This window comes from Nicotiana tomentosiformis, chromosome 10, assembly GCF_000390325.3.
Source record: "Nicotiana tomentosiformis chromosome 10, ASM39032v3, whole genome shotgun sequence".
NCBI classification, from domain to species: Eukaryota; Viridiplantae; Streptophyta; class Magnoliopsida; order Solanales; family Solanaceae; genus Nicotiana; species Nicotiana tomentosiformis.
Genome location: NC_090821.1, coordinates 57,655,298 through 57,677,406, shown reverse-complemented (window position 1 = coordinate 57,677,406; position 22,109 = coordinate 57,655,298). Strand labels below are relative to the sequence as shown.

Sequence of the window (22,109 nt, the reverse complement as noted above, 5' to 3'; positions counted from 1 at the left end):
GAATACTCCCCCATCACTTCTGGGATCAAACTTACCTAGGGAGTTTTTACCATTATTGTGCACAAAGCACTTGCATCCAAATGCCCTAAGATGGGATATATTTGGGTTTCTCCCTTTAAGTAACTCATAGGGAGTCTTCTCAATAAGAGGTCTAGTCATGTACCTATTTATGATGTAGCATGCAGTGTTCACAGCTTCTGCCCAGAAACTATGGGACAGTTTACTAGAAAGAAGCATATTCCTAGCCATTTCTTCCAATGTCCTATTCTTTCTTTCAACTATTCCATTTTGTTGTGGAGTCCTAGGAGCAGAAAAATTATGATCGATGCCATGCTCATCACAAAATTTAGCAAATTTAGCATTCTTCAAATTCAGTACCATAATCAAACCTAATTGATGCAAGTTGATTACCTAGTTGTTTTTGAATTTTTCTAACAAAAGAAGTGAACATGTCAAATATTTCATCTTTAGATGTTAAAAACAATGTCCAAGTAAACCTAGAGTAATCATCAACAAGCATCATAAAATATCTCTTACTACCTCTGCTCAGTGTTCTCATTGGACCACAAAGATCCATATGGAGCAGTTCCATCGTCCTGGTAGTGCTTACCATTTTCTTGCTTTTGAAAGAGGATCTTACCTGCTTCCCCCTTGCATAAGCCTCCCAAACTTTATCTTCCTTTAGGAAGCCCTATCACCAAGTCCTTGGAGACTAGCTTATTGAGTTGACTTAGACTGGCATGTCCAAGTCTCTTGTGCCAAAGGAGAGGATTATTATCCAACACACTTAATCAAGTGAGTTCATTATCTGAGAGTGTGGAAAGATCCACAACATATATGTTGTTCACTCTTTTTCCCTGCAAAACTATCTTGTCAGTGGTAGGATTAATCACAAAGTATTTTGTAGAGGTGAATGCTACCATGTTACCTATATCACACAATTGTGATACTCTTATTAGAATGTACTTCAGTCCATCAATCAAGTAGACATTCTCAATAGAGTAAGAATCAGTCTTACCTACCTTTTCAGCCCCAATGATCTCACCTTTCTTCCTATTTCTAAAGGAGACATTACCTCATTTAAGGTCCTCAAGTGAAAGAAATTGGTTCTTGCTTCTTGTCATATGCTTTGAGCAGCCACAATCCATATACCATATTTGGCTGCTCCCCTTCACTTGAACCTGCAAAAGGAAATCAGGGGTTAGTCTTAAGAACCCAAACTAGTTTGGGTCCCTTTCTAAAATAAAAAAGACCAAAATCTTCTTAGCCTAACTTGGAAACCTATTCTTCCCTTGAACAAATTCTTTGTTCTTTTGACTTGCCTTTTCTTTTGTAATGCATTCATTTTTATAGTGACCAGTTTTACCACAGTGCGTGCAAAACTTGTTCTCAGGAAGTGTGAGGTACTTGCTTTTGGGATCCCATTTAGGTGTAGGGTTCCCAAAGCCAAGTCCTCTTCTGTTGCTACTATGGTGTTCTTGTAGCCATGAAAGTACATCAGAGGGCCTGTTCCATTTACAAGTTCTGTATAGCTCATGCTTTACCTTGCTTAGATCCTCCTTTATGATTCTTACCTGTTAATCTCTCTTGTACAACTCATCTTTCATCTTCCCTACATTTTCTTCTAAAGTGAGTTATGTGTGATTAGCTATCTTTTTGCCTATTCCTAGTTTTCAATTTTAGATTTTCAGATCTAAGCTCTAGGACAGTCAAGTCAAGTACATGAACCTAGTTCTTCAACAGAGTATTTTCACTTACAGTTTCACTAACCCTAAGTTCCAGATTTTTGCACTTAGCCTTCAAAATCACACATTCTTTTGACAGATGTTCCTTTTTATTATTTACATCCTTAGATTCATCAATTAGCTCTAGTATCAACTCAAATAACCTTTCTTTAGAAAATATTTAATCCTGTCTTTGAGATGAAATACACTTATCTCAGTTACTTCATCAAATTCTCTAATGGCCATAAGTGCTCGTTCATCATCATCATCATCTGAGCTTTCTCCCCAAGAGCGACCATAACCTTGGTTGATCCTTTGTTGTTGTTTTTCTTAGGTTGAATATGTTCCTTCTTTTTGTTTCTTCGTTCCGCTATTTCCTTCTTCCACTCAATTTCCCGCAAAGGACAATTCTTGATGTGGTGATTAGTCTTTCCATACCTGTAGTAGCCATCATTGGTTTGCTTCTCAGGAGCTTTTGACTTGTTGTAGCTTTCACTTCTTGAAGAACCCTTTCCTCTCCTCGGGTACTTCTTGAAGTCTTTGGTAATCATATCTATTTCATCATCTTCCAGATCAGAACCTTCAGTAATTCTGAGTGCCAAGCTCCTTTCCTTCTTCGGTATATCCATCTTCATGGTTTTCTCCTAAGTTCGTAGGTAGTAAGATTTCCAATCAATTCATCCAGTGGGAGAGTGACAATATTCTTTGATTCTTGGATGGCAGTGATCTTGCTCTCCCAAGTGATAGGCAAAACCCTAGTCAGTATCTTCTCAACTCTTTCTTCTTCAGGAATAATCGTTCCAAGAGATTTTAGCTCATTTGTCAATGTAGTGAACCTTGTGTACATCTCTTGAATGGTTTCTCCTTCCTTCACAGCAAAGTTCTCATACTGAGAATACAGTAAAGTTCCTCTAGATCTCTTCACTTGAGTAGTTCCTTCGTGATCCACTTGTAGTGTATCCCAAATTTGCTTAGCAGTGGCACAGTCTTGGATTCTGTTGTACTCATCTTGACCAAGTCCACAAACAAGCCATTTCCTGTCTTTAGCATTCTTCTCCCACTTCCTCAAGTCTTCAGCAGTGCAATTCGCTCTTGTCATTGGCACGTCTTCTCCTTCAGCATTTTTCTTCAAGGTAGCCAATGGACCATTAGTGACAATGTCCCACGGCTCATAGTCCTCTCATTGAATGTGATCTTTCATTCTATTTTTCCACCAAGAGTAGTAATGGCCATTAAAGAGTGGTGACCTAGCAGTGGATTGCCCTTCCCAGTTTCCAGGTGGTGCACTCATCTTGATCTTCTCCTAAGGTGTTAGCCTCTTCAAGGATAACCAGCTCTGATACCAATTGATGTTTTATACTTCAATACCACACAAGAGGGGTGATTTGTGTGCTGTCCAATTTTTCGCGTGCACAAATTATAGAATGGTCTGGTTCTTCTATGTATTCCTTATACTACTGTTGTGGAATAATAAATGCGGAAATTAAAGAACACAAGTATTTTTACGTGAAAAATACCCGGCTTAAAAGGTGAAAAAAATACGACCTACTTTACCAGTAGGATTTTTCCCAACACTAAATCACTGAGCCAAAAATATCATTTACAAAACTCTTTGCAAACCTAAGGATTACCTCTAACCCTTTGTGGCAACCAACCTCTAGCTGTTGCGACAACTTCAAGTTAACTCTAACTTCAATACAACACTCAGAGTATCTAGTACAATTGCTTCTAAATAAAGCTGAAAGGTACCACTTGAAAGCCCTACTACAATGAAACTAGAATAAAAGACAGACACTTGAAACTGGTTCTTCTAACTGGTTCATGTAGCTTCAGGTTTGCACACTTGAATCACACACGAATTGCTTGCAAAATGCCTTGCTATTTTTCTCTCAACTCACATTTAATTTCAGCATTTGTGCATCCTTGTAAAGTGAGAACATCCAGAAATATATAGAGTTAGTAGAATAGGAAATAACTATAAGTCTAATGCTTTACTCTTTCTTGGTGGAAGAGTTCTAGTTATCTTCAACTTCTAACTCTTCCCTTATCTAGGATAGAGTTCTCTTCGAGTAAGGAGTCCTTCTCCTTATCAATTATGTAATATTTTCGTTTAAAAGATATCAAATATAACCACTTAAGCTTTTCTCCTTCACGTGCATCCCTTGTGCTCGAATCTGCCCGTGTTTGTGTACACTGTATATGGACCTGGTTCATGCTTGAGTTCCTTTGTCAATCATCAAAACAAACTTCACTTAGGCCAAAAAAATAGTAAAAAAATAACTACACCTCAATCCCAAACTAGTTTAAGCAAAAGCACAAGCTTCACTATCCTATGTCAAAGGATGTTTTAACCAACTTGTAAGCAATGAAAATGAACAAATAAATACACATCATGTCCTTGACTGACATCTTACCCTCTTCCACACATTATCGGTGGATGCTACAATCACTATAACTTTGGTTGCAGGATGGAGATGAAGGCCGAGAAGGCAGGGAGAAAAGGTTGTTTGCTATTGGAATAAAAAGCAAGTAAAAAATAAAAACAAACATAAACAGTATGAGACAATCTTAGCAACATGATATATATGCATATTCTACCACACTGGGCAATGCAACAAATAATTTTGATGAAGCATTTGCAATGCAACATGTGACTGAATGGTGTTGTAGAAATGGGTTTGAGAGGGAAATTGTGAAAACAGACTCTAAAATACTCATCCAACAGATAATGGTACCATACAAAGCTCCATGGAATGTGAAAAGGAGCATTATGCACATATAGAGAGCTTGTTGTTCAATTTTTAGGGAAAATCATTTTCACACTGCTTAAAGAAGCTAATGGACTTGCAGCTTACTTATCAAAATACAACCACAACCTAGAGGAGAGGGAGGAATACTACACCTCAGCAGACTTACTACAAGACATCAGTGGGCAAAGCTGAGATGCCAGCTTTCAGAACTAAAAGATCAATGACTTTATTTGAATTGGTCCATTAACATAACTTTTGTTGTAAGCTTCATCATTTAAAACAAGCTCAGTCCTCCCTTACCCTTTATATATTTGTGTATTTACTTTTTTGTATTAAACTTGCAAATAGAATGAGCTGCACAATCATATAGTATCCCTGATTCCCTTTTTAGTACATTGCCCCTATTGTTTTATTTTCTTTGGTAAGTACATTTTCATATTGTAACGAATTGAGTTTGTTCAATTCTAACATAGGATATTGGTAGGTAAGGCATCATGTTTCCCAACTTCATGTTTTTAACTTTTGGAAACTAATATACAGGACATGGAATGTTTTTCAAATCCCCAGACCCCCCGCCGCCACATGGCTGATCAACCGAAAAAGAAATGCAAGGAAAAGGAAGAAAATTAAATATTTCAGAACTTGGCACTAATTCAATGATTCTCACTTTTCCTCTGCTTGCTCTATCAAGTTGCCCTAAAAGGGATGGCAATGGTGCCCAAAAACCTAAACAATAGCTTGGCGCAAAGCCTAACTAGCTATTTCTGGGGGGCAGTTGCATTTGCCTTAATCATATCGTGCGCACCCTACGTAGACCTAGAGGAAAAGCATGCCTTTTAAAATATTATTAAAGATAATAAATACTACTATCTATATCCTTCTAGATTGAACATTGAAATACAGCATACCACTACATAAGAACTTTTGTTTCAAGAAATAGTGACAGAATAAAAATGAGCAATACTTACAAGAACTCCAAGATATACAAGGAAATGTGATGTATGGATTCATACATATTCAATACCTTATCCTATATTAGACAACCAAAAAGAAAGTGCAAAAAGAGTATAGCAGCTAGAATAAAGTAGAACTCTTACAAGTTATCAGCTACATGATTGTTAAGTTTCAAAATTACGACGTCCCCAATCAGATATCAATAGGGGGTGGGGTCAATAAGGCTTTCCACATAGATTTTTGCATTAATTTGTTCTTCAAATTCCAATGACCTCCGGTTGTCTGGTGGAACCATCTTCTGTATTGTATATCATAATAATTGGGGGGAAGCAAAAGTAAAATTTTACCCTTATTTGAATTGCAAAAATGTGCAGAGAATGAGTAAGTTGGTAAAATGACTTTCCGAAGATCTTGAGGATATTCAAGGGTGAACATCTTTGTCCAAGATGCGTTAACTCCACAATCCTTCATAATCCACACATCAGAAGTAGTTCCTTGATGATAAGTACAAAACACAGAAAGATCACTTCCCGTCACTCCCAATATTAAATGAGAATTGTCTTTTCCATAATTAGAAAAATTCAACTTTTCCCATGTCTCATCTGTTAAATCAAGAGAAATAATGTTGCAGACTTGCTTCCTAGCAATTTGAGCAAATGAAACCCAATAAATCATCCCATTGACAACATTACCTGAATAATTCTTTAGAAAGCCAACCTCAAGCTTATTGATCGTTCTCCAAGAATTAGTCTTTGAACTGTAAATTTTGACCGGATCATAACACTTTTTTCCCGATAATCAGAACACTTGGTGTGTTTGGGACAAAGGAAAATACTTTCCATATAAAATATTTTCCTAGAAAATGTTTTCAGGAAAATGAGTGGTTTTATCGCTTATTTTCCCTTATTTGGTTGGTTAGTGAAAAACTTTTTCCGTAAAATATTTTTTAGAGTTTGGTCAGAGAGTAGAAATGTTTTTTTAGAAAAATAATTTTTTATGTTACTCTGCTCACCCCATTCCCCCAAGTCTCCATATTTTCTGTGTTCCCCCTCCAAATACCCAACATTTTCAGGACTCTGTTTTTTTTCAAGAATTTAATTATTCTTCTAAAATTTCACACAAACCCAAAGGAACTAATGTGTTGATTTACTTTTTTTTTTTACCCAAAATCAACTTTAAAATTCGTGCTCCATAACTAAAAAGAAAATACTCTTTTTTTGGTTGAAAAGAAAGAACTATTTCTACAACATGAAAATAAAGTACTTGTTTTATTGAAATGAAAGAAAATACTTTTTACTATATTATTTTATTGAAATAAAAGAAAATACTTTTTCTAGATCATGAAAAGAAAGTACTTTTTTGTTAAAATAAAAAAATATACTTTTTTATATCATAAAAAGAAAATACTCATTGGTTGAAATCAAAGAATAAAATAATCTATCTACAACATGAAAAAAAACTATTAATAATATTTCAATTTAGGGTGGGGGTGGGCTAGGGGTGGGGGTGGAGGTGGGGTCGGTTGATAGTGATGGGGAATAGGGTGGGAAGTTTGAAAAAATATTTTGGAAAATATTTTTCCTTCTCTTGATAGAAAAAATATTTTTCTCCAATTGGAAGAAAATGAGTTCACGAGGAAAATATTTTCCAAAACATTCAAGCCAACCAAACATGAGAAAATTAAAAAATATTTTTCTTCGTATCAAACACACCCTTAATAACAACTTCTTTATAAACGTCATGTGACTCATCATATCCAAAACTATATCTCCAAACACCCATCTCCGTGAGATCTAACATAGGCAATTTCTCCAGCTTCCTAATTGTGGGGTTCCATAGAAATTTCTCCTCTAAACCAATAATCAGACAAATCAGTCCATTAGCATAACCCACAATCCAAGCGATATTTAAGTTTCCGCGGGAGAATACATGTCAAATGCCTTAGTACTTGTTTCTGTGTGAAATAAGGAAGTTAGACAGTATATTGTCATGGCCCGCCACATCATCATGCCACGTAGGTGCCACTTGGCATACATTTTTGCCATATAGAAAGCTTACATATAAAATAAACTAACACATGTGGGAACGTTTTAGAGAAATATAGAGGTTTCCCTATGAAAACCCTAGAAACCTATGGATTTGCTAGGAAAGTCCTTGAAAGATTCTAGTTATGTAGAGAATTCTAGAGAATGGACTTACTTGTAAATAATAAGGGACTTGTGTAACAATTAATATTTACACACTAGCCCCTACGTGACTAGTATATAAAGGAGGCCATTCATTTGTAAATTCATCAAGCAAAATAATTAAGTTCACTCTAATACAAAAGCTTCCTTTGACAATTCTCTTGTGTTCTAACATTCCCTTAGTGATCTTTAGTGTAGTAAGACTGACTTGGCATAGCAAGAACGTGAGAAAATAGTGCAAAATCATGAGCGAGTTGTCAAGTGCCGCACGTGTACTTAGTAAAAGACTAAGGACGTGACAACGTGGTATCAGAGCAAAAGTTGCAACTAAGGGAAAATTAACGCTGCCAACACCCAAGCTAACGCCATCCAGGATGCTGCTGGCAAGAACGACCATAACAAAAAGAGGAATGCCACCAATAAGAGTCAGGAGGTGCCACCCGAGGTTGTGCCAAATGAGGGGCTTACATCCCAAGAACCATCTGCCACTGAGATAAGCGAGGATGAAGTGGAGGTCCTGCCGGAGGACGTCTCGCTCGGTAAAGAGTGGGTGATATAGGTGAACACGGGGATGGACGCCGTCGGATCTTTGGCCAACGCTTGAGGAAGGTGGAAGGCACCCTTAGTGTTCTTGAGGAAACACACTTGAGGAGATTGAGAGTATCCAAAATGACTTGGAGGGACGCACACAGACTGAGATGGAGCTAAGGCAAACCATCATTGCCTTGGAATGCAGACTCATGGAGGCCTTGAATACTATCAGTGCTATGAAGGCAAAGATAGAGTCACTCGAGGAGCATGTCATTGCTGGCGTGACCGAGGCAGAGAGTAATGTTGTTGTGATGAGGGAGGCCAAGATCGAGTCTCCGAAACCGCGGGTGTTCAAAGGTGTTCATGATGCATAAGAAGTGGAGAACTTACTTTGGCACTTGGAGAACTACTTTAGGCACGGCAACGTGAGAGATGACGAGGTCAAGATCAACACTGCTGTATTTTACCTCTCAAAGATCATCGCGTTGTGGCTGTGTCAGAAGTGTGCTGACATAGAAAAGGGGCTATGCAAGATTGATATGTGGTAGCAGTTCAAGAAGGAGTTGAAGAAGCAATTCTACCTGGTGAATGTGGTGTATGAAGCTAGGCGGAAGCTAAGGGAGCTTCGACAGACGACCACAATTCAGGAGTATGTGCGCGAGTTCACTACCTTAATACTGCAAATTCCGTCGTTGTTCGAGGAAGATTCCCTCTTCTACTTCATGTATAGGTTTCAAAATTGGGCAAAGCAGGAGTTAAGAAGACATCAAGTAGTCAACGTGGACGAGGCCATAACAATAGCTGAGTCGCTCTTTGACTTCAAGATGGAGCCTGCCAAGTCCAAAGAAGGCAACGCCGAGAGGGGTGAGAGACATCATGACAAGGACAACGGGAAAGGCTTAGCTGAGGTATACAAGGGCAATTGCAAGGGGCCATCCCATAACGGACAGGGGTCCAAGAGAAATGACAAGGGGCCGAGAAACAATAGCGAGTACGTGCCTAATGGAGGGTGCTACTTTTGTAAAGGATCACATCGGGCAAGTGATTGCCCAGTGTTAGGGAAGCTTGCAGCAATGATCGAGAACTTTGCTCATGCACATAAGGGTGGCACAGGAGGGACCGCCTGCACTGTGCGCATGCGCTTGGAATCTAAGACGAAAGTAAGGGATTCCAAAGCCTATCTTTGCGCCATGCAAATGGAGCATGGTGGCAGCAAGAAAAGTTGGGGCAGGCATAGTTGAAAAGGATAGCGAGTTACAAAGTGATGGCATTCTATCAAACTTAGACAATGCACCGAGCAGAGGGGTCAAGTTTGGCTAGCAAGGCGGGCCGCCAAATAGGGAGTAAAAGCATGGACCCGATGCTTGAGAAGCTGCTAGACTTGGTTGAGTCATGGGGAGATTCAGGCTAAGAGCAAGGAGAGACATCTGATGGGCGGAGGATCGAGGCCATCATTGCGAGCCGTCCAAAGTACAAAAGGGACAAGAAGAAAGGTGACCAGTACATTGTGACATGTGAAAGCGAACCGCTCCATAGAGCATCATGGCTAATGAACAACGATTGTCGGTGACGCGAAGGCGAGGTGCGCGCGTACGTGTCGATGCTTTGCGCCGAGGGCGGTGCAAAATTTGGTGGGGGAGAGTGTTATGGCCTGCCACATCATCATACCACATAGCTGCGGCTTGCATATTTTTGTCATATGGAAAGCTTACATATGAAATAGACTAACACATGTGGGAATGTTCTAGAGAAATATAGAGGTTTCCCTATGAAAACCCTAGAAACCTATGGATTTGCTAGGAAAGTCCTTGAAAGATTCTAGTTATATAGAGAATTCTAGAGAAGGGACTTGTGTAACAATTAATATTTACACACTAGCCCTACGTGACTAGTATATAAAGGAGGCAATTCATTTGTAAATTCATCAAACAAAACAATCAAATTCTCTATAATACAAAAGCTGCCTTTGGTAATTCTCCTGTGTTCTAACATTTCCTTAGCGATCTTTAGTGTAGTAAGGCTGACTTGGCATAGCAAGAACATGAGCAAGTTGTGCAAAATCGTGAGCAAGTTATCAAGTGACACACGTACGTGTACTTAGTCAAAGACTAAGGACGTGACAATATCCTGAAATTGTTTAGGCTGTTTGGAACTAGAATGCATTCAATACCCCTTTCTTTCTATCAAAGATAATTTCATATACAATGCTTCCGATGTGGTTCATTAAAATATTTGGTGCGTAGGACTTATTTAAAAAATGATGCATTTCTTTTTCCAGCATTATAAGTTATTTATTCATTAAGTATTTATTTATCTCACCGTCATTATTTGAGAAATGCATTATGAGCTCTCCTTTTCGAGCATTATGAGTTATTTATTCATAAATTAATTGTCCATTCTCGCAAAATTCAATAGAAACCCCATTAATCAGCTACTTCAACTAATTTTTTTTATCAACTTCTACTTTAGCTAATCTTTTTTCAAAATCTCACTCAACTTAATTTAAACTAGAGAAAAAACAAGAGTCGGTCGTTTTATGCTAAATGGACCAGCTGACCAACACATAGTAGGGATAGAGTATATACGTGTTTCCACAATAAGTAAGATCACATGCATATTCACATTTACTATATATTTGAGTACGCTTATAAGTTGGTGACCAGCGTATAAGCATTTTTTATTTATCTACACGTGTGATAAACTATAAAAAGTACTTATCAATCAAAATAGGGATCAAAAGTCATAAGTTAATTATCCTAATTTATAGCTTTTCAACTCATGAGCATATTGATTAGACCAAATTTTTTACTCTACTATGTATATTCGTAATTCCGGAGCACTCTTCCTAACAACTTGTTTGTTTGGATGGTTGTTATCTATTGTATTATATTGTTATTTTAAATAAAATATTTGTGTTGATTGTTATTTAAATTTTATTGTATTATATTGTTAAATTCACCGTTACGTAACGATGAAAAATGTCACTTACTGTAATGATGGATTTAGTGTGATGGCGTTGTTACCTTGGTTTTTTCTCTCATCCTGCCCTTCCTTGTTATTAATTAATCATATATTCTATTTTTTATATAATATTTCAACCTCATATCCTATTTTTTCTTAATAATATTACAAGTCAACTATTCATATTGTTGGCGCGTGATATCATAAAACAAGAAGTCGAAAAATCAAAATCTCAATGAGTAATACGTATATGTCTGTATGAGTAGTCTGATGGTATTAAAAATTTGGTTAATACGTGTATGACAGTATGAGTAGTCTTGAAGACTCTTCAATTCAAAAATACCATTTTGGGTATTGATGGTATTAAAAATATGGTATTGATTTGAAACTATTTGGTATTGATTGAATGATTGTTCAAAAAAATTCTATTTGGTTTAGCCAATAAGCCGCCCGATAATTGTTAATCTGAAACCAATCCGCTCGTTGTCTTATTGGATAGCTAGCAGATTACTACATTTATAATCTGATAACCGTTAAGTCGCACCGTTAGCGTAATTATCCGTCTGATCCCCACGATAACCACCCCTGCCTCTAATTATAACTTCCTCTGCCTCTCATTTTGGTCTTTCGTCCTTCTCTATGTAATGATATTTTTATATGTTTTTGTAAATAAATTGCTTCATTGTTACCAAATATCATATTTATTATCAATTTCAATACTTTTATTCAAATACTTAATTATATAACTACTTTCAGTATAAAAAATGGAGTATATCTTAGCACTTTCAGCATATAAAACTGATTTTTAACCCTCGATATCTACTGTAATTACTTTCAATAAGCTACAATAAATGGACTCCTAAATCCATCGGTCTTAACTTAAATTCTCTACATGCCTACACATTGGGATAAAACAGGACAAATTACGTGTCTGGCCGGTCGGCCAAAAATAATTATATTTGTAAACCAATATACAAAAAATATATACTGATTATGTATAAAATATGTATATTTCATATATATTATTTTTTATAGCGGCTATACCATATAGTTTTCCCGATAAGAAAGAGATTTTTACCTTCCTATACTACATATCTTTATTACCCTTCCAAATCAAGTTTTAACTTAATTACATGTGGGCATATATAATTTACCAATTATATACAAATTAGTATTAATGAGTATCCCTTTATATTAGGAATTGAGTATGGAATCAGTTATTTTCCGTCCCTGTTCTCTCTCTCTCTCTCTCTCTATATATATATATATATATATATATCTTCGTCTCTCTCTTTCTCTCCTCCTCTATTCTTTCTCTAATTTTTCTTCCTTCATTTTTCTATGCTTTTTATCCACTCTTTTTTTCAGGGAATTCATCAATGAATTTCAATTGTTTTAATATAAAGTTTTAACTTAGCAATTTTCTTCAATGTTGCACAATTGGTGTTCGAATTGAAATTATCAATCAATAAATTTTGAAGGTTCCTGACTCTCCACCATTGACAACAATTAAAAAATTTCGAAACTTTGAATTCGAATTTGGGTTTTTAAAAACTATTATGTGTGAGGATTGGGTGTTGTTGCAAATAATTAGGAATATTCTTTGGAGCTTATATCTCAAATTTGAGGGTGTTTGGTGAAGATTAGACTTGATTTTGGCTGAATTTCAGATTAAAACTTGAAGAAGAAGAAGAAGAAGAAGAAGAAGAAGAAGACGAAGAAGAAGAAGAAGAAGAAGAAGAACACATGACATACAATAGTTACGAAATTATATTAAAGTTGTATGCAAATTATATTTAAATTTTATTCTGTTGTAGTTATATATTTTTTTATTTGAACGTTGTATGAAAGTTGAAAACTAATTGTATAAAGTGTGAATCGTTGTATGAAATTTGTATTTAAGTTATCAATACTATCTTTTTACATAAAGTTGCTGATATGTCTCAAAATTGTATTAAGAGAGGAAGTTTTGATTGGAATTTCAAAGAGGAAGAAGAACACACTACATACAAAATATATACAAATTAGATACAAAATACATACAAAAGATATATTGTATAAATTTTATATGAAAATTGTATTTAAGATGTATGATGTTGTAGATGTATTTAATTGGGTAAAAATAATGTATGAAAGTGGTAGATAGGTTGTAAATAAGTATATACTATATAATTAGTTGTATGAATTTTGTTTTTAGTATGTATGTTGTTGTAGATATAGAAATTTATATTAAATTTGTACGAAATTTATTTTTAAATTGTTGCACCATATATTGTTCGAGATGCCGAATTTGAACCAAAGTTTTTTATTATTTGATGGTTGTCGATGATGGAAAATAAAATGGGGATCTTTACATAAATAGCCGGTCATATTTATTGTTTACTTTTTCTAGCTATATACATAGATTATACATTGATTGTATACAATTATACACAAATAATATATAAATTATGCATATATTATACCTTCACTAGCTATTTTTAGTTTAAATGATTAGGTGAGCGACTATTTGGGTTAATTCTTCGATAAAATACCCTCAAATTTTATTGATCGATAAATAACTCTGAACAATAATAGTGCAACAGGAAAGAAAATATCTTTCTATAGTCATGCCTAGCTATGCAAAGAACTGAACAGAATAGAACAGTTGGAGTCCAAACTATTTTGGGCTTAGAAGAGTTATATACACAAGGACAAGGTCTTTATATTTTAATTCGAGGACCTTCATATGTTTTCCCCTAATATCAAGAACTGCTCATTTCGTTTCCAAGCCATGAATATATTGTGCGGTTGTGCCATCTTCCATCGGCTCCATATCTATAATTTCATTCACAAATTTTATTGAGAGAGAGAGAGACGGTGAGAGAGAGTGATGAAGAAAGAAGGGAAAATTGATGAGAGAGTCGGCGATGAATAGGGAAAGAGGAGAGGAGAGAAAAAAGAAAAAAAAAATGTAACTAAATCTTCTAATTTAAGACGCTAATAATGAATTATATATAATTTATAAGTAATTTTTATTTAGGGCGGGTAATATACAAAATTAGAATAATTTTGGTAAATACGTTTCAAATATTGTACATGAATGAAAAAATTGCAATAAAATATGAGTTGATTCTATCAAAGCCCATTTCAGTTCAGTCATACTATTAATGGGCTAACATATTGTTGGGCTAATAGGCCCGTCAGATTCTATCAACCAATATCAACCGTAGGATCTAGGGCTGTCCGAGTTACATACACTACATATATTTTCCTTTCGTTTAGCCCTTCTGCTTCAGCCCCCAAAACAAAGAAAGAAGCTACAGAGAGAATAGCAAAGCCGCCGTGAAAAATGGTCCAACGACTAACTTACCGTAAACGGCACAGCTATGCCACCAAATCTAACCAACATAGGGTTGTCAAAACCCCAGGTACGTACCCTTTGTTATACTCTTTTGTTCTTTTTTATTGCATTTCTTGTTTGATGAAAATATGTGAGTTTTTTTTTTGGATACTGAATGTGTTGGAAAATGATGTTAAATAGGTGGAAAGCTGATTTATCAGAGTACTAAGAAGAGGGCTAGTGGACCTAAGTGCCCTGTTACTGGAAAAAGAATTCAAGGGGTATGTTTTTTTTTTTGCTCTTAATTTTGTGTTGACTATGTTTTTAATGAATGTCATTGCTAGATTCTGATTAGTTTTATATAAGTACTGATTTTTCTGTTAATATGTTTGTTTCCCGTGATAACTGTGAGATTTATAGTAAACCCATAACTTGACTTGCCTTAAAAGGCGAAACCAAATTATTTAATATTTGGATAAAATGGACCTGAATATAGTGGATTCATTTCGCTTGATTTTTATTTAGGATTGAAGTGTAGTTGATCGATTGATTCATCAGTGTGGTAGTTTGTTTTTTATTTACTAGAGAAACAAATTAAAGTCTCCGGATTTCACAATTTCTAGAATGTATGGAAGTATCAATACCTGATCACTTTGATGGGGAGTTGGGGATAAGTATTGGTCATTGTGTGATAGTACGGATATGCCGATGATTTACACGAGGATAAGCTTACATGTTTCAAATATCAAAGCAACGGAAAAAAATTGCATGTCTAATTTTCAGTAAGAAGTCCAATGTTAGTTGATCGGGGGAGAGGTTGAAACATCGGAAGTGTGTAGCATGTTTTGCATTCGTATATTGTCGAACAATTGAATCATTTTTAATTTTACATGGTTTTAATACGAGATTGTGGTTTCCGTCTTGTGTGTATTACCTAAATTATTTCCTTTTATGTGACAGTCTTGGGTTTTCCAAAATAATATGTAATTTGCTGTAAGGTTATCTTTAGGACTCTTGAGATTATTTTTCCAAATAAATATCTAGCTAAGTTGGAAAAGGTTCACTAGAATAGTTTGGTCAACCAATGCTGTTCAAGCACAAGGAAAAACTGAAGCTTATTTTAGATTTCACATTATTATATCATGTTGCCTCGACTGTATTTTCAATTGAGGCTCCCACCTTTTCAATTGAGTGTCTGGGGGCTAATTTGAAACCATTATTACAATTTTGAGTGTATAATATAATGCTGCTTGGGACTGCAAGTCACTATTCATTTTTTTTGGTATACTTGTTATTTGAGGGGTTGGTAGTGATAATATTGTCCCTTTTCGTCTTCTTGAGCCGAGGGTCTATCGGAAACCGCCTCTCAACTCCCTTGGAGTAGGGGTAACGTCTGTGTACACATTACCCTCCCCAGACCCCACTTGTGTGATTTCACTGGGCTGTTGTTGTTATTTGAGGGGTAATGTTCTGAAGAACAGAGCTTTGTGATATGACTATGTTCTAAAACATGAGATATTGTGTAGCAAATAGGTATTGTACCATCTTCCCTTTAATATATAGTGCCTAAATATATGACGAGTAGATTTTCAAGTCACTACAATATTTCTAATATTGTGAGGACAATTACTTTGTCATCTATAAAACCCACGTGCGCTCTGGTAGCTGATAGCGATTTATATTTAAGACATGAATGCAGATGCCGTGTCTTCTTTGCTTATGCAGTTGTTTCAGGTGTCATCATTTAGATGACTTGAAACTGTTCCTTTTGCAGATTCCTCACTTGAGGCCTACTGAATACAAGAGGTCAAGATTGTCCAGAAACAGGAGGACTGTGAACCGTGCTTATGGTGGCGTGTTGTCAGGCAGTGCCGTACGTGAAAGGTATATTTTCGATGCACTAGAGAGTATTCTCAAACAATAGTGTTCTTCAAACTCACTAGATGTTGTCTTGTACAGGATCATACGAGCCTTTTTGGTGGAAGAACAAAAGATTGTGAAGAAGGTTTTGAAGATCCAGAAAGCCAAGGAAAAGCTAGCTGCTAAGAGCTAAGCTTTTTATGCTTGGCGAAGTCACTAGAGGAATTTTCTGATACTTGCAGGCTACCAGGAATCGTGAAAATGTATTTTGAATTTTGGGCTTAAGATTTGTATGTTGCTGGTTTTTGTTAAAATGCTATATTTAATGTTTTTCTAAAGTTTGTCGAAATATCTGTTCTGCTAGGTCTCTACTTCTGCCTTACTCTGGGTATTTGAACTTCCTATGGATATTTGATGGTATTTCAAATCAGTATTAGTTCCAGTTTTGCATCTCAATCGGCATACAGCTTTGCTGGTTAATTGAGTTTTTGGTTTTGTTGCTCCAATTGCTATAAATGAATGTTCGGTCACTATCAGCAGATCATCCTTTTGTTTCAAAGTCTGCTGTCATTCTGGTTTGTTTTATGTAATTCTTTGTAATGTGATTTAAATTGCTGCTATATAATGCTCTGCTTATCTATTACCATTTCTGATAGGCTTGCTCTTTTTGGTCGGTTGAAGATTTATTTACATGTTCAAAACTGCATACCCTATGTCACCGCGCTACTAAAGCATTTTAATCTGTGTCATAGTTATTTTTGGATCTACGTGACTGGCTTTTTGTTGGGAAACACTGATCTCCAGTCAAAGCTGATAAGAATATACACCTGGTGCCAGAAGAGAAAGAATGTTTCTATGCTGTGAATCTTGTTACAATTTTTTTTTCATCCATACTATTACAGAACCCTATACACTTCATTCTATGCCATTACTGCTTACACTCTGTTTGGATTGCTTTTTTCTTATTTGTACTTTAATTTTTTTGTGGATGCAAATATTTGGGTAGATTGTATTGTTTGTTATTGTGATAGTATTTTTTTGTATTGTGTCGTACCAAAAACTGATATATTTACTAAAATACGCTCAATTGTTGTAAATATAAGATTTATGAGTTTATAAATGATCTCATAAGAATAATTTAAGACAATTTTCTCCCTATTTTATCATCAATTGTGCCTTCTAAATATATTCAAAACCAAAAGAATCATTGGCAAGAAAGTGGCCAGAAGTACCTGTTTTATTCAAGGAGGATGCGAGCAGTAGGAAGGGTAATAATCACACCATGTCAAAATCATGAGTCTTTTCATTTGTTATGTAAGAATGAAGTTGACAAATGATTATATATACAATAAATTTTAAGTAACAATTAAAATAAACAGTGCATTTAAATCAACAATACAATGAGTGACAATGATCTTGCTTATAGCACATACCCTTTTAGTTTATCAAATTATACTTTAAAAGTACCAGGGCAAAGAAACAAAATAAAAGTCTCAAGGAACTGTAAATCATCTAACAAAATCAAGCATCTTGGTTTAAGTTAAACTTGTTCCTTATAATAGCAACAAGATCATGGTGTTGTGGAAGATACTGCTTCATTATAGGTAAGTTTTTCAGAGCAGTAACAAGTGCAAAAAGGCAAGGATATTTATCCAGGTTAAGATCTTCTCCTCCTCCAATAGCTTCATTAAAGGCTTCAGCATTACAAGCACTTGAACCTATTACTATATCAAGAATCCCTGGATTCTCACCATTCAGAAATGGTGATCTTTTTGGAAAGTCCCTTTCAGTTCCCTCTTCAAGCACCTTTACCACCTCCTTTGATTCTTCTATTGCCTTGTCTTTTTCACTCCCTTTTGACATTAGAACAGCTTTTGAGCTTGGTCCAATCTATATTGCAAATATAGGGAAAAGGTTAAGACTATCATAAATTTAGTTTAGGTGCACACTCGATATACGTAAGGAACATATATATAAAAGTGTGTGTGGTGTGACGGAAGTCATTTTCACGGAAAATGTTATACTTTATCTCGTGTTTGGTTAGCGAGTAAAAATAATATCCAAAATATATATATATATATATATATATATATATATATATATATATATATATATATATATATGGAAGATCAATAACAATATTAGCAAAATATGAGAGTGTTTTGATGATTTTTTTTGGGGGGTATTTAAGATTAATAAGGCTAAGAAATGATAGTGTAGTGCTTGAAGACTAACAGTTGGTAAGTTGGAGAAAATAATACTCCAATAAAGTTAAAAGTCAAGACACTTGCTTGGAAAAAGACTTCCGTCTATAGGTGAGGAAAGATTCCCTTTTTGATAGAAAATGTTTGTTTGTAAAAAATATTTTCTGATAACCAGCAACAATAACAACAATAAATCCAGTATAATTTTACAAGTGAGGTCTGGAAAGCGTAATGTATAAGTAGTCTTACCCCTTACCTTGAGAATTTTTTCCTGATAACCAAACACCATAAAATGGCTTCCTCAAAATATTTTCCTAGGAAATAACTTTCTTCATATCAAACACATCCGTAATTTAGTAGGTATTTTACCTTTTGATCATAATAATTTATCCAGAAGCGAACTTTGGCTCTCTCATAAGGCTCCTCTGGCCACAACTTGGTCAAATTTTTCCAGCAATCTTCGATGTATTCAAGTATGACAATTGATTCAACAATAGGTTTCCCTTTATGGACAAGAACAGGCACTTTCTTATGTATTGGATTGTAGTTGAGGAGTTCTTGACTCTTATTTGTTAGATCTTGCTCTGTGTACTCATATTGGATGCCTTTGATTTCAAGGGCAAGTCTAACTCTGTTACAGTAGGAGCTGAACCAGGAGCCTAGTAAAACAACTTCAGTTTCTTTCTCCATAACCTTTAATTTGAAAGTGTTTTTTTGATTTTTTTCTATGGTATGATATGAGGAGTTATGTTCATGTTTAAATAGAGTTTTTCATATGATATTAGGTGAATTAAGATAATACTAAAGTTAGAAGGATGGAGTTCAAACTTTTGATCATAAAGTATTGAATTTGCTTTAGAATTATTGGAAACCTTAATATTAAACAAACATAAATGTCATGTGACTTTGTCAAAGTAAGGCTGCTTGCAAAAATCGTGTTAGATTTATATACTGCAAGTTATACTTTTGCAGGTTAAATTGATAAAATAATTCTTTGGCAAACAGCCTTCAATGTATGTATACCTACTTGGGTCTAGGAGGTGTTCCAATCGAACCGGAAAACCGTCCAAATTGAAAAATCAAATCAAATCGATTAAAAAACCCGACTAGGTTTGCTTTGACTTGATTTGTTATTGAGTAAAAAAAATCCGAACCAAACCGATATATAAATATTTAATTTATATATATATTTTTAAGACTTTATATTGAATTTTCTTTAAAAAATGTAAAAATATTTGAGATCCTATCATGTGTTAACCTTGAAAGCGTACATTAACGAAAAATTATTGTTAGACGACTAAAAAAATAACTATCATGTGTTACTAAAAAATTCTCTTATTAGAATATTTTAATAGATTATATGTTTGTCAATTTTTTAAATATTTACTAAACATATATTCAATTATCAAAACTATATCTATAACTTTAACAAAGTAAGATTGGAATAAAATTCATGTAACAAAAAAACCCGAAAACCCGAAAAACTCGACAAAACCGAACCAACCCGGTCCATGTAGACCTCTACTTGGCCCATTTTGAAAGTGTCATTCTATTAAAACTTGCTGCATTCACCAAACAAATAATACATGATATTTGTTGGTATTGACTGTGCACAGTTTTTGTTTTTTGAATAACTAAATAAAAGTTATTTATACTGTCGATATATAAGCTAATCTATTATATTTTGCATCTAAATTAAGACTTTCCTAAGCGGATAAAAAATTAGATGCAGGTTCAATTATTTGGACTCCTCCTTTGTTCAGAAAGAAATAGGATACCATAAGGGGTGCTCTTTAACTTTTGGCTTTTGGGACAAGTCACCCGACCAATTGACAAACCTTCAAGGTCAAAATTGAAAAATTTGCCCATAGGTTAAAACTTATTAAACTAGAAGTTACTCCCATTGGTCAGATGACTTTCCCTAAAGGTCAAAAGTTCAAGATCAACTCCTTCCAGGGTCATTTGTATCATTGACCTTTTTCCGAATTGAACTACATTCGAATGATTGACAGGAATGACCTTTGAAGGGAATGGTCTTTAAATATTATCCCCGTTTTGAATGTATTTAGAAAATATCCTTCGAACACATACACATTATTGCTTGTTAAGGATTTCTATACCGAATTGGTTAATTTTATGCTACATTTATTCTATCTTTATAGTCAATTGTTCGCAAACTCTATTATATTGACATGCTTTTGTGATATCTGTATTCAATGTATTTGTTAATATTCACAAACCCTACCCTTTTAGCACGATTTTGTGCTTGTTCAATCATTCATCAAACTCTAACAGATTGTTATGACTTTGTGTTATTTGCAATCAGCCTATATGTTTAATTGTTTATTAAAGTTCTCTTGGTTGGTATAATTTTTTTTGTATTGCTCAACAAAATATTTTTTGAATTTGCGATTTTAATGCAATCAAAGTACGCCAAATCTTCTCTAAATGATCTCAAATGTGAAACAAAGCATTTAAATACCAACACAAAACACCAAATAAAGAAGACCCATTGCCTCTTTTTCAACACTTTCTAAGGACCAATAATGGAGTTTTGACATATTTAAAAGTAAATCATTAAATAAGTATTTGAACTAAAAATTTAAGCATCAACATCCAGTTGATTTTAACAGTAATCAATCATTAACTTCCAATTTCTACCTCCAAACAAGAATTTTGAGCTTTTAATATTGAAGAACTATGGTATTCTTGGTGAAGAAGAAGCCTATTTTTACAATAAAATAACGAAAATAATATTTAAAGACCAATCTCTTAGGGCAAACAATTACAAAAATATGATACTTTTTTTGGGGTGATCTTTATCTTTTGACCTCCGCTTGCCCCATGAATAGAACTTTAAGGTCAAAAGTCAAAAGTGGTATCCATGAGGCAAACACAGGATAATACTCGTTAAACTTGAAGTTCTACCTATGAGGCAAACGGAAGCAAAAATTCAAATCCAACCACTTAGAGGGCTATTTGTGTACTTCACCCCGATAACCGGTACAATTTCCTGACTACCTTCGGTCTAACATTATCTTTGATGGCTTGGGTCTCAATGGAGACATACTAATATCACGACCCAAAATCTAACTAGTCGTGATGATACCTAACCCAACCCACTAGGTAAGACAATTAAGAACTATCGAATTTCAATGAAATTAAATAAGACAACTAAGTAAAACAAAATATCTAAATCCTATACATTTCTCGAGGTCTGATAGTACAAATCATGAGTTTCTAAGAATAGAATTTACAAAGCTGAAAGAAAATAAATACATCATCTGTTTGAAAAGTACATAAACAGAGTTTTATAGATCTAAAGCTATCATGAACAAGGGGCAGTTACAACCGGGACGCAGGTACATCTTCAATCCAGCTCCCATCGAACACAACAACATCAACAACCAACATCTGCACGCAAGGTGCAGAAGTGTAGTATGAGTACAATCGAACCCATGTACTCAGTAAGTAACAAACATAACCTTAGGTTGAAAGCAGTGATGAGCTAACACAAGGTCGGGTACAATACCAATATTCCACATCAGTTCATAACAACATAATATAGGTAATAAAAGAGGTATCTCAGAAGTAAGATGCTCAGCTCGTTAACAGTT

General features: G+C 34.9%; 2 protein-coding genes across 2 annotated transcripts; one reads left to right on the top strand and one right to left on the bottom strand.

Annotated features, from left to right (window-relative positions):
• Positions 1-14,347: 14,347 nt before the first annotated feature.
• On the top strand, positions 14,348-16,744 carry LOC104097262 (large ribosomal subunit protein eL34). The gene is made up of 4 exons (XM_009603810.4): positions 14,348-14,516; positions 14,630-14,709; positions 16,203-16,312; positions 16,388-16,744. The coding sequence occupies exons 1-4, from the start codon at positions 14,438-14,440 to the stop codon at positions 16,479-16,481; spliced, it is 363 nt and encodes a 120-aa protein (XP_009602105.1). The 5' UTR covers positions 14,348-14,437; the 3' UTR covers positions 16,482-16,744.
• Positions 16,745-17,671: 927 nt separating this feature from the next.
• On the bottom strand, positions 17,672-19,289 carry LOC104097261 (glutathione S-transferase U10-like). Its single transcript, XM_009603809.4, has 2 exons — positions 18,862-19,289; positions 17,672-18,178 (listed from the first exon to the last, which is right to left on the bottom strand). The coding sequence occupies exons 1-2, from the start codon at positions 19,180-19,182 to the stop codon at positions 17,810-17,812; spliced, it is 690 nt and encodes a 229-aa protein (XP_009602104.1). The 5' UTR covers positions 19,183-19,289; the 3' UTR covers positions 17,672-17,809.
• Positions 19,290-22,109: the final 2,820 nt, after the last annotated feature.

What these genes read in the sequence shown, in the direction of transcription:
- LOC104097262 (XM_009603810.4), top strand. Translation starts at nt 14,438, where the DNA reads ATGGTCCAACGACTAACTTACCGTAAACGGCACAGCTATGCCACCAAA. An exon ending in TAGGGTTGTCAAAACCCCAG is followed by an intron (nt 14,517 to 14,629) that starts GTACGTACCCTT and finishes GATGTTAAATAG; the next exon opens with GTGGAAAGCTGATTTATCAG. An exon ending in GGCAGTGCCGTACGTGAAAG is followed by an intron (nt 16,313 to 16,387) that starts GTATATTTTCGA and finishes TGTCTTGTACAG; the next exon opens with GATCATACGAGCCTTTTTGG.
- LOC104097261 (XM_009603809.4), bottom strand. Translation starts at nt 19,182, where the DNA reads ATGGAGAAAGAAACTGAAGTTGTTTTACTAGGCTCCTGGTTCAGCTCC. An exon ending in TAAATTATTATGATCAAAAG is followed by an intron (nt 18,179 to 18,861) that starts GTAAAATACCTA and finishes TTTGCAATATAG; the next exon opens with ATTGGACCAAGCTCAAAAGC.